Genomic DNA, 12,537 nt, shown 5'->3' with positions numbered 1-12,537 from the left:
GAGACTAAACGCAGACTGGGTGACCGCTTTGTGGAACACCTCTGCTCAGTCCGCAAGCAGGACCCTGAGCTTCCGGTTGCTTGCCATTTCAACACTCCCCCCCTGCTCTCATGCTCATATCTCTATCCTGGGCTTGCTGCAGTGTTCCAGTGAACATCAACGCAAGCTCGAGGAACAGCACCTCATTTACTGATTAGGCACACTACAGCCTGCCGGACTGAACATTGAGTTCAATAATTTCAGAGCTTGACGGGCCCCCCATTTTACTTTCATTTTTAGTTATTTTTTCTTTTTTACATTTTTTTTTTGTATGTTTATTTTATTTCATCTTAGTTTGTTCAGTTTGCTTACCCACTGTTTTTCTTTTCATGTTTGTACTTGCTGCTGTTCAATCTTCAGTCCGTTAACACCCTATCTGTACTAATGCTTTGTCTTTCAACACACTATTAACATATTGTTTGCCTTTGCTCCATGACCTTCTGGTCAGCTATTCTGTGGCCTTGTCCAACCTACACATTCTCCTTTGTTATCTCTTGCCCCACCCCGCTTTACTTGCTTATAACCTTTGACATTTCTAATATTTGCCAGTTCCGAAGAAGGGTCACTGACCCGAAACGTTAACTCTGCTTCTCTCTCCACAGATGCTGCCAGACCTGCTGAGTATTTCCAGCATTTCTTGTTTTTATTTCAGATTTCCAGCATCCGCAGTATTTTGCTTTTATTTTATTACCAAGATAATTTCATGTTTATTGTTGTGGTGAGGGCTAACAAGTATATTATCATAGAAATTTGAATTTACTGTTCACTCAATGCTTAGCTATTCTTGACTATTCACCAAGTCTCCTTCAAGTTACATTCCATTATATTCTACACAACTAATGCTGAGTCCTAAATATGCCAACCTAGTGATGTTTCAATTGGAATTGCAATGTCATACACGTAGTGTACTATGGAAAGAGTCCTACTGGTGTCCATAATTTTGGTCATTATTTTGCCCCATAACCTTGAGAACTAGATTATCAGTGGCCTAAAACATGCAGAGGCATTTTCATTGTGTATCGCAACCAAGAAACAGATGATAATATTTCAGAAAGAATAGAAAGTACCACACGCGTTAATAAAAATGTAACAATAGGATGGGTTTGCATATTTTTCAAACTTTTGTTTATTGCGAGCAGCAAGGATGCCATTCTCCTATAGCCATAAAACTTGAACTTTTTTGAAACTGACTTATTTTCATTGAACTCCCTTCCTAACAGTGCTGTTGGTATACCGACACTCCAAGAACTGCAGTGGTTCAAGAAGGCAGCTCACCACCACCTTCTCGAGGGCAATTAGGGATGGGCAATAAATGCTGGCCTCGCCACATCCCACGAATGAACAAATAAAAAAAAAACTATGGCCATGAACTTTCTAAATGTACCAATGAATTAATGCATGCATTTCAGTGCACTATGTTCTCAGAAAGAAACAGGTCTAAATACTTGAAGGTTTGAAATACTCAGAGAAATAGAATCATAGAAATTTACAAAATGGAAAGCCATTTGGCCCATCGTGTTCATTCCAGCTGACAAGTAGCCATCCAGCCTAATCCCACTTTCCAGCTCTTGGTCTGTAGCCTTGTAGATTACGGCACTTCAAGCGCATATCCAAGTACTTTTTCTGCCTCTACTACCCTTTCAGGCAGTGAATTCCAGATCCCAACCACCCACTGGATGGAAAAAAAATTCCCCTTGAATCCCCTTTAAATCTCTTACCTCTTAACCTAAATCTATGCCCCGTGATTAAGGACCCCTCAACCAAGGGTCATAGAGTCTTCCTATTTACTCTATCTAGACCCCTCATAATTTTATACACTTCAATTAGGTCTCCCCTCAGCCTCCTCTGTTCCAAAGAAAATAACCCTAGCCTATCAAATCTTTCCTAATAACTAATATTCTCCAGTCTAGGCAACATCCTCGTAAATCTCCTCTGTACCCTCTCTAGTGCAATCCCATTGTGCGGTGACCAGAACTGCGCACAGCACTCCAGCTGTGGCCCAACCAGTGTTTTATACAGTTTCAGCATAACCTCCCAGTTCTTACATTTTATGCTTCATCTAATAAAAGTAAGTATCCCGTATGCCTTCTTGACCATCTTCTGTACCTGTCCAGCTACCTTCAGGGATCCGTGGACATGCACTCCAAAGTCTCTTAGTTCCTCTACACTTCTGAGTATCCTACCAGTTATTGTGTATTCCCTTGCCTTGTCAGTCTTCCCCAAATGCATTACCTCACAATTTGCCAGACTGAACTCCCATTTGGCACTGTTCTGCCCACCTGACTAGTCGATTGATATCTTCCTTCAGCCTACAGCTTTCTTCTTCATTATCAACCACACGACCAATTTTTGTATCATCTGTAAACTTCTTAATTATTACCCCCTACATCGAAGTCCAAATCACTGATATATACCACAAAAAGCAAGAGACCTAGTACTGAGCCCTGCTAAAACCCAATGGAAACAGCCTTCCAGTCACAAAAACACCCATTGACCATTGCCTTTTGCTTGCCACTTTGCCTTGGATCCCATGTGACTTTACTTTCAGAACCAGTCTGCCATGTGGGACCTCATCAAAATCTTTGCCAAAATCCATGTGGACTACATAAAATGCACTGCCCTCATCGACACTCCTTGTGACCTCCTCCAAAAAAAACAATCATGTTAGTCAGACATAACCTTCCCTTAACAAATCCGTGCTGATTGTCTTTGACCAAAATTTGTCTTTCTAAATGAAGATTTATCCTGTCCCTCAGAATTTTTCCAATAATTTTCCCATCACCGCGGTTAGGCTGACTGGCCTGTAATTACTTGGGTTATCCTTTTCTCCCTTTTTAATACACTGGTACAACATTAGCTGTCTTCCAGTCTTCTGGCACCACTCCAGTAGCTAGAGAAAATTGTAAAATGATGGTCAGAGCCTTCGCCATTTCTTCTCCTTACTTCCCTTAACAGCCTAGGATACATTTCTTCTGGGCCTGGAGATTTTTCGACTTTCAAAGATGTCAAACCCCTTAATACTTTCTCTTTCACTACGTTAATTTCATCATATATTTCACACTCCTCCTCCCTGATTGCCATGTCTGTATCATCATTTCTTTCATGAAAACAGTTGCAAACTATTCATAAGAACCGCAACCATGTCCTCCATCTCCACACACAGGTTACCCTTTAGGTCCCTAATTGGCCCTTCTCTTTCTTTAGTTACCCTCCTGCTCTTTATGGGCTGCATTTTGAAAGCTTGCCGCCAAAATAGGCCGCGGGCGAAAAACATGGCGCCCTACACACATTGTTGCGCACACCGCAGAGCCGCCGTGATTCCAAATGTGACGGCTCATTAGCATGTCCGGGGCAGCATCCCCCCCCCACCACACCCCGATGATGTGGAGGGGACAGGCGATCCGTCCCTGGCAACGGCATCTGGCACAAATGCGCAGGCGTCAGTGCCATTTTCAAAGGGCTTAGAGCCCTAAATGACCATTTATATTTTTAAAGGGCCAGTTATTTTACTGTTAATAAAAATGAACAGAAAAGTTTTTCCATGCCCTCTCGCAACCCCCTCAATGGCATTACACATCATTCCTGCCCATTCCTCCCACCGGAATACCTACCGTTAATATATGATCTTCCCCTCACTCCCGCCAAAGTTCAGAAGGTTTGTCCTTTACCCCTTCCCATCACCCCCCCAATCTGAAGAATTTGACCCCACTCCCCCACTCCCGCACTGATAAATGTACCTCTTCCCCACAGCCATGTCTCAGTTCTTTTGGGCCTCCTTATCTCGAGAGACAATGGATACGCGCCTGGAGGTGGTCAGTGGTTTGTGAAGCAGCGCCTGAAGTGGCTATAAAGGCCAATTCTGGAGTGACAGGCTCTTCCACAGGTGCTGCAGAGAAATTTGTTTGTTGGGGCTGTTGCACAGTTGGCTCTCCCCTTGCGCCTCTGTCTTTTTTCCTGCCAACTACTAAGTCTCTTCGACTCGCCACAATTTAGCCCTGTCTTTATGGCTGCCCGCCAGCTCTGGCGAATGCTGGCAACTGACTCCCACGACTTGTGATCAATGTCACAGTAATAGCTATAATATCATACTCACAAGTGTCAGTTTATGCTCTCAGCTCAACTGCCCTTTCCCCTAGACTTCTTGCATGAGCGCTACCAAATTGTTGTCCTTACCCTTGTTGTCTATTCTCCAGCCTTTGTTTCCTCTGCCTTCCAAACACACTTACTAATTTTCTGTCTTCCACTTCCAACTTTTCTTCTCTCCCTTCTGAATCTACTCTCAGGTTCCCAATCCCCTGTCAAGCTAGTTTAAACCCTCCTCAACAGCACTAGCAAAACCCCCTGCAAAGATATTGGGTCCCGGTCCTGTTGAGGTGCAACCCGTCCAGCTTGTACAGGTCCCATCTGCCCCCAGAAGCAGTCCCAATGCCTCAGGAATCTAAAGCCCTCCCTCCTGCACCATCTCTCCAGCCACGTTTTCATCAGTTCTATTTTCCTATTTCTGTACTCACTCGCATGTGGCACTGGGAGTATTCTGGAGATTTTCAGGCACTCTCCTAGCTCCCTAAACTCTGCCTGCAGGACCTCATCCCTCTTTCTGCCTATGTCATTGGTGCCGATATGGACCACAACCTCTGGCTGTTCATCCGCTCCTCTCAGAATGTTCTGCAGCCGCTCAGCGACATCCTTCACCCTGGCACCAGGGAGAAAACATACTATTCTAGAGTTATGGCTGTGGTCACAGAAGCGTCTTTCTGTTCCCCTCACTATCGAATCCCCTACCACTAATGCTCTTCCACTCTTTGTCCTCCCACACTGTGCAGCTGAGCCACCCATGGTGCCATGGACTTGGCTGTGCCTGCGCTCCCCAGAGGAACCATCACTCTCACCAGTATTCAGAACTGAATACTGGTTGGAAAGCAAAATGCAATCATGGGTTCCCTTCCCTATCTGGTCCTCCTCGTCCTTCTGGTGGTCACCAGTTCACTCTCTGCCTGTACATCTTTAGGCTGCGGGGTGACCAGCTCCAGGAATGTGCCATTCATAAAGCCCTCAGCCTCACGAATGCCCCATAGTGACTCCAGCCACAAGTCAAATTCCAAAACCCAGAGCTCTAGCTGGTGACACTTTCTCCACATGTGATCATCCAGGCCATGAGAAGCATCCAGGATTTCCCACATAGCACAGGATGTGAATTCCACAGGGCTAAGATTCCCTGCCATGCCTTTACTTTCTAGACTATTATCTCGAAACACTTACCAGATACTCACTAGGTCTTGTTGTCTCCTGCTCCCTCACTCAGACCACTCCTTGTAAAAGACCAGAACAGCACCTTCTTCCTCACTGCACCAAATTCTCTCACTCACCAAATTCCCTGAGTTAAGTACTCTGCCAAAGCAATACTATATCAAGAAGGAATTCATTCTACTTAATTCATGCATAAGCACAAGCCTCCTGTATTTACACAAGCAAAAATTCCAAAGACCCAAATCAGCCCCTGCTGACCAGGTCACCAGATCTAACTAGCCACATAATTAATTAACTGTGCAGCTGCCACTAGCAGGCAGCTTTTTAAACACTGTCTAAGACTGTGTAAGAAACTAAAAGTTGAAGTTAAGTTAAATGCTAAAAAACTTAACTAGATTTTAAAGAGATCAACCCTTAAAATGCCCTCACTCACCAAATTTCCTGAATTAATTACTCTGTCAAACACTTTCTGAGTAGGTGATATCAGTGGCTGTCTTTCATGATGGAATATAAATACCCTTAACGCAAATCTTCCACTTTACCCAAGGGCAGAACTGAAATATTTCACTATGACTTAGTCCTGGACAGTCAATATATAAAAGATCTCTCAAGTGTGGCTTTTGAGGCAGGACCATCTTCTTCACTTCTGAGGCCCAAGTTCAATATCAACAGAAGCATTACAATGTGACAATATTACCACTGTAATAAGTGATCACAATGGTAATATCTGGAGCAAGTGAACTCAAATTTAAAAGCCACATGTAATGGATATCATGTGCTACTTTAGGAGGTAAAAGTAGGTCCACTAGGTTGATACCCCTTCGACTACCAGTGCAGTCAAAGATGATGCAGTTGATTCATTGCAAAATGCGCGGGGAGCACAGTGCTGTCTGAAAGGTGCTGCTTTTGTTGGGTGCTATTAGTTTCCCTCATTACTTAAATAACTGCTTGAAGTTAAACTATCCATTCAAGGGTTTGTGCCTGAAGTCTGAGCCCTGATATCATCAGTATCTTCATAATCATTGCATTTCTGCTGGATGCAAAGGTCCCCCAGTGAGCACCAGAAAGGAGGGACAACCAGGAAGGATAGCATTTGATTCACATTAAAAAAATGTCAGTCTTCTTTCAGCAGGAGGAGAGTAGCAGAGATAATTAGAATAACCAAACAGGAAAACAATTCTTAACAAAGGAAATTAACACTGGAGGGAAAACTGTTGCAAAGTACAGAAGCTTAGTGTAATAAAGTTAGTAAAAATAGCAGTATCCGTTATTGGCCCAGGATCGTCTGACAGTGGAAATTATTTGGAAAGAAAGTGGCAAAATTCTTTGTGTGTTTTATCTTGTTACTAATACATATTTTGAACGTCCACCTCTGATTTTGGAGATTGATAAAAGTGGTCAATATCAACCCAAACTCTGAACCAAGGCTTATAGCTGCGTATTGGAATCAAGGTAATTTTGACGTTTCTAGTATAAAATGGGTGATTGCAAATCAGCAGCACATTTGATATCTCCCCCAATTTTTATTTCCATTGATTTCATAGAATTATACATTCTTACAGCACAAAAAGAGGCCATTTGGCCCATTGTGTATGTGGTGGCTCATTGAAAGAGCTAGCCATTAGTCCCCTTGTGATGTTCTTATAGAAGTAAAGGAAATAAAAATCAGGAGAGATGCAAAACCGCTGCCAATCACTTCTTTTAAAACTATTGCACAAAGTCAAAATTGAACCCCTTGATTTTACAAAGAAATATCATGCACTCACTGTGTAAAGTATGGAGAGAAAATGACTGACAACTACCTTGTTCCATTATTCAGTGTTACACGCAGAAACATTAAATGCCAAAGAAAAGAATTATGGATAATACAGCAATATGATTTCATGAAATTGGTAATATCTCATTTTGTTCAGAATTCAATATCATGAATAGTTGTTCTAAAGTGAAAAAAGATTCTAATATTGGAATTTGGAAATTAAAATTGCTGCTTCTTTGTAGTAATAATCAACTAATATTTGACCTGTGACCTTTGCCTTTGTTTCAGTTGGTCCCACAATGGGGGTGCATGTGTTTTGCATGTTTGTATGACAACTATTTCCCAGCTATTTTAGCAGAAGCATGAAGCCATTTAAAACAAACCTGGTTAGTGCCTGTGTCAAAAAAAGCAGACAGAGGGATGTCCTAATGAATGCCTTAGGCATTCCGTCTGCTGCAATCACCAGCCGCCAGTTCTAGGCTACATTCATTAAATACAAAAGTACGATTTTGAAATTTTCCTTACCTTTGTTGCAGCTGGGTGACCAATTATCACCCACCCAGGGCAATATTGATCATCATGGTGCGAGACAGTGACGTTATTGGCCCACTGATCCATAAAACCATTGGGTGTGTAGAGACCACAGTCCCGTACGCTTGTCATTTTCTCAAAGTCTTCACACACACCATCACCATCGTGAAAATAACACCTGCTTGGTTCATCTGCAGGGAAAAAGATACATAAAACACAGGTCAACAAAATAAAGAATTCTATGAATTTCTTTTTTTCAGTCCCTGCTGTTTTACATACTCCTTTTATTCAGAGCTTTCGCTCCAGACCAGCAAGGACTTGTTTTCTTTTTGCAAAAAGCTATAAATCTGCCTTTCAAAAAAAACCTGGGAAAGGAGGTTGTGAAAGTACTACTGGAAAGCAAAAGTCACAATTAAAATTAGAAAAAAACCTTTTTATAATGCAAACGGGCTGCCAGAAATAATTTAATTCCAGAAATCCAACGAAAACAAATTGCCTTCCCACTCATTTTCAGTTGTTCCTCCTGGTCATATCTCTCAATCTACAAACTAGGGGAATCAAGGTGACAGGCCCAAAAGTCAGGGACAAATAACTAATATCAGGGGGAAGTTATTTTACTGTGTACATCACCATGAATATTCAAATAACACTAATATTACTTATTAAATGCAAATTTAAAGTCTCCTTCCACATAGTAAGCTTTTTTTTCCACACTTCTCAGTCCGAAGAACTAGCAGGTCATTGAGTTATGTTGAAATAATTTAATCTTTAAACTATGTACCAACAAAATACAATAAAATGTTAAACCGAATGATTGAATGTTGCGAGAAATAAACATTTCAGATTTGCCTGATCCCCGGGGCCCATTTTTATGGCAAAGGAATGTGTGAAATTAGATTTTTGTTACAAAGGCTTACAGGACTTTTATTGGTATTTAGGGGATTGTATTCAATGATTAGGTCTATTTTCTGTAAAACCTGAAAATTGGTGTCCTCGACTCATAAAAAATCTTTGGACTGACAGCTTTAGCATTGTAGTCCGATTTAAAATTCATGAAACCTAATCTGAGGTAATAACAGAGTGAAAGCATTTGAAATTTAACAGCAAAATCAACCTGCCCCAATTCAGATCTTCTCCCCTCTCTCCAACTTTTAGTCAATTTTTATGCACATTGAGTAAAGCAGCAAACCCATGAGGAACTAGATTTGTGAATGTTGGTGTGAGTATTAGTGTGTATATCTGTTTTACACTCTCATATTTTCCTCTTAAAATGGAAACGGGTAGATCCCATCACTGACCTGCTTGATACAGTGTTGGATGGTACCAAGAGATTTTTCCACTCATGAAAGTGAATTGAAATTTAGTAACCTGCTGTGAGAAGGCGCCCATGTGCTAAATATAAACTATTAAAGTCAACTGCATGACAGGAAACAGATTTGCAGGATACAGACTTATCTATGCAACCAGTCATCCTTGTGTTAAATACTCTCATTTACCTATTTGTATCAGTAATAACTCCTATTTATACAATCTGTTTTGAATCAGAGGAGCACTGAAAAGTTCAAAAAGTCTACAGCACTGATGAAAGTCCCTCATTCTCTCTTCCTGTTTTCAAACCAAACTTGAAGTTGATTTTCACATAAATGTCATGCAAGCCTTGTACTTAAATTGCTTCCCCTGCTCATTTGTGCTTCAAATTTTGTGCCAACATTGATGCGAGTTGAATAAAAATAATGTTGAGTACAGTAATTGACAATGTGGACAAGCGTTTTTTTTAAGTGGCTGTTTTATTGCAGACTTGTATCATTTTCCCATATTATTGCCCTCACTGGTAGTGCTATATGAGAATGCATAAACTGAGAGCAATAAATGCTGAACCAGTCAGGTCTGAAAGGGCTATTTGAAAGTCCAAAAATATAATTTTGTTGTCTGCAATTCAGTGGATATTTCTTGTGCTTTCTACATGATACCCAAGTTTTGTGTACATTTTTGTCTTTCAAGGTCAATTTTTTTTTTTACTTTGTTGCATGCTGTGCTCTTATTACTACCACTAAGCAAGCTCAATTTCTATACTGGACAATATGAAGAGACCCAAGATTGATTGGGATCCCATTCGCCACCTTAAATATTCACTCGCTGCACCACTGGAGCACCTTGGCTGCAGTGTGTATCATCTACAAGATGCACTGCAGCAACTTGCCAAACCTCCTTCGATAGCACCTCCCAAACTTGTGACTTCTACCACCTAGAAGGACGAGCAGCAAGTTCCCCTCCAAGTCACACACCATCGTGATTTGGAAATATATTGTTGTTCCTACACTGTCACCAGGTCAAAGTCCTAGAACTTCCTGCCTAACAGCACTGTGGGTATACCTTCACCATGTGGACTGCAGCGGTTCAAGAAAGCAACTCACCACCACCTTCTCAAGGACAATTAGGGATGGGCAATAAATGCTGGCTTTACCAGTGATGCCACATCCCATGAATGAATTAAATAAAAATAGCTATTATCATTCTGTGGTGTCAGTGGTTAATATATATAGAAAATTTGAAACAGCATTTAAGTAATCCATCAGTAAGAACACTTGTATCATGGGGTTATAATATCATGGCTCTTACTAAGAGTGTGAGAGGACAGTTGATATATTGCATGTTCTAACAATAAAATAGATGGGTATTGCTGATATTTTCAACATCAACTGTAATGTAAAAATAAGCACTAAATTGTCCTGATGGCTCAAGTGATGGGAGCCCTCCCAAATATAGAGCTGGGCCACGCAGACCTGGTAGGCTTGAGCTTTAATCCTCAATCTGTCCTGAGTTAGGTGATATCTTCTGGAGAGTGGGAAGCTCACTATAATTGGTCTTAGTGCCCCTGAATTAGTCAAAGGGAAATATCAACCAAGGATTGGTCCTGATTGCTATCCAGTGACCTCCTCTGGCAAATTGGGCATGTATGAGACCGGATTGGGTATAGTCGTGATGTTGAATACTCTTTTGAAACTCACTATCTAGGCTTGTGTGTGAAGAATGGTGACTTTAGTGAGGTTGCAGAGGCAGCTCTAGCCTTTGGAACTTATCAGGAGAAGAGGGAAGAAAATTGGCAGAGATAATACGAGAATTCCAGTTGTATTTTTAAATCACTGATGAATGTACCCTTGGCACTCAGTCCTAACCACATAAAAGATTTGTGGATTAAGTAGAAAATTACTAATTGACAGGACAAACAGGAGTTCATTCTTTCATGTAAAAGACCCTTCAAACCTAAGAAGAAGAAAATATCCCACAGCACTCATGACTTGAAGGTCTTTCCCACACAGGAAAACAAGTGTGATATCTAAGTACAGAAAGTTGAAATGGGTTTTTGTGAATTGACTGGATGTCTTACTAACCTCGGGAGTGAAGTATTTAAATTTTGTAAAAAATAAAAATGAAGGTGTTAATTAATGTGTAAAAGCAAACACTGATTAAACATCTTTAATTCTGTTGGTCAAAAAAATCATACATGGCTGCCAAAAACAGAATAGCACAGTAAATGATTAGTGTGCTACAGGTTAATCTACCTATTTAGGTCAAGATGGCTGACTAAGTAGCTGGTGATTAAATAACATCATATTGCGTTGATGTAAAACAGTCTTTTGAATCAGTTTTGGATTTGGACTTAGCATTATTTTGGAGAAACTTGAGAAATGTTTGGTCTAGGAATGGATTATGATGCACAAACACAGGAGATGCAGCTACTTATAGAAATAAGTGGAATCGAGTCCTTAATGAGGTTTAGTCAAAAATTACCAAAAGAGAATTTACAAGGCTCATATTATGGGAATGCCAGGCCAAGCTGCTCAACTGAGACCAACTTTTCAATGCAAAGCTTGCCAGAATATATTGATTAAATGTGATTTGATTAGAGGGAGATGAAAAAACAAAAGGCAGTTGGATTACAGCAATATCTGCCTTTGAATCATGGTCGCACTGCTGGTTCATAGGAAACCGACTCCATCAGGAAATGTAAAGGGAGAAAAGAGCTATGAGTAGAAATGAAAGCTTTAACTTTCCACATTGTAATCCTTTGTACAGGACCCATAGGATCCCGACTAAGCTTAAGCACAAAATCATGGATAAATTTAATTTTATTGATAATTACATTGCATAATACCAGAGTTCTGAACACACATTAACAACCAATTAAATCGTTACACTTTTAAAGAGCTTGTTTTTTTTCTACCACTTTTCTTCCTTCTGTAAAAATATTGGCCGGAATTTTACGCCCTCTCCAAAGAGCCGGAAGGTGTGGTGGGGTTGGGGGTGGTGGGGTGGGGTGCGTAAAATGGAGCGGGAGGCTTGGGGTCCTTTCCTGATCCGTTCCCACCTCCGCCGTCATTTTACACAGGGCAGCAGCGACAAAAAACAGCCCGTCCATCCCAGGCCAATCAAGGCCCTCAAGTGGCCACTTAACTGCTGCATTTTGCCTGTGGCTGGTCAGTAACCCAGGCCCAAGAGAAGCTGCCTGATAAAAGCAGGCGTCTCTCTGATGGCCTGGTGGGGGGGAGCCCTCATGAAGAACAGCAACCCCAACCACCCCAGCGCCCAACATGCCCCGGTCCCCCAAATAACCACCCTTGCCTTGCCAGGGCCCAACTGATCACCCCCGGCGAGGCACAAAAAACCTACCTTGGTTCTGGGGCTCCCCGACAACTTCTTTGTGCAGGCTGGGTTGCAGTCCCAGCAGTGGCCACCGCTCCCGGTGGTGCTGCTGGGACAGAGAGCTGCTGGCCCATTGCTTGGCCTGCAGCTCAATTAGGCGGGACTTCCTGCCTCAATGAGGTGGAAGTCCCGCCTCAGACCAACTGAAGGCTTGGGGACCGCAAAATGTGGATTGGATCCCCAGGCCAGGTGGAGGTGCATTCGCCACTGACTTTTCAATCGGTGGATGGTTCTCGTTCCCCATATTCAACGCAAGCACT

The 12,537-nt window shown here is 41.8% G+C and overlaps 1 protein-coding gene across 1 annotated transcript in view; it reads right to left on the bottom strand.

Moving 5' to 3' along the window:
• Positions 1–12,537, bottom strand: part of pappaa (pregnancy-associated plasma protein A, pappalysin 1a) — a 316,273-nt gene that overhangs the window by 203,213 nt on the left and 100,523 nt on the right. Inside the window, exon 10 of the mRNA XM_068012691.1 lies at positions 7,568–7,764. Within this exon, the coding sequence (XP_067868792.1) occupies positions 7,568–7,764 (197 nt within the window). The remainder of the gene's footprint in view (positions 1–7,567; positions 7,765–12,537) is intronic.

The sequence above is a fragment of the Heterodontus francisci genome, chromosome 32 (assembly GCF_036365525.1).
Source record: "Heterodontus francisci isolate sHetFra1 chromosome 32, sHetFra1.hap1, whole genome shotgun sequence".
Lineage (NCBI taxonomy): Eukaryota > Metazoa > Chordata > Chondrichthyes > Heterodontiformes > Heterodontidae > Heterodontus > Heterodontus francisci.
This window is presented reverse-complemented; position numbering and strand designations above follow the sequence as displayed.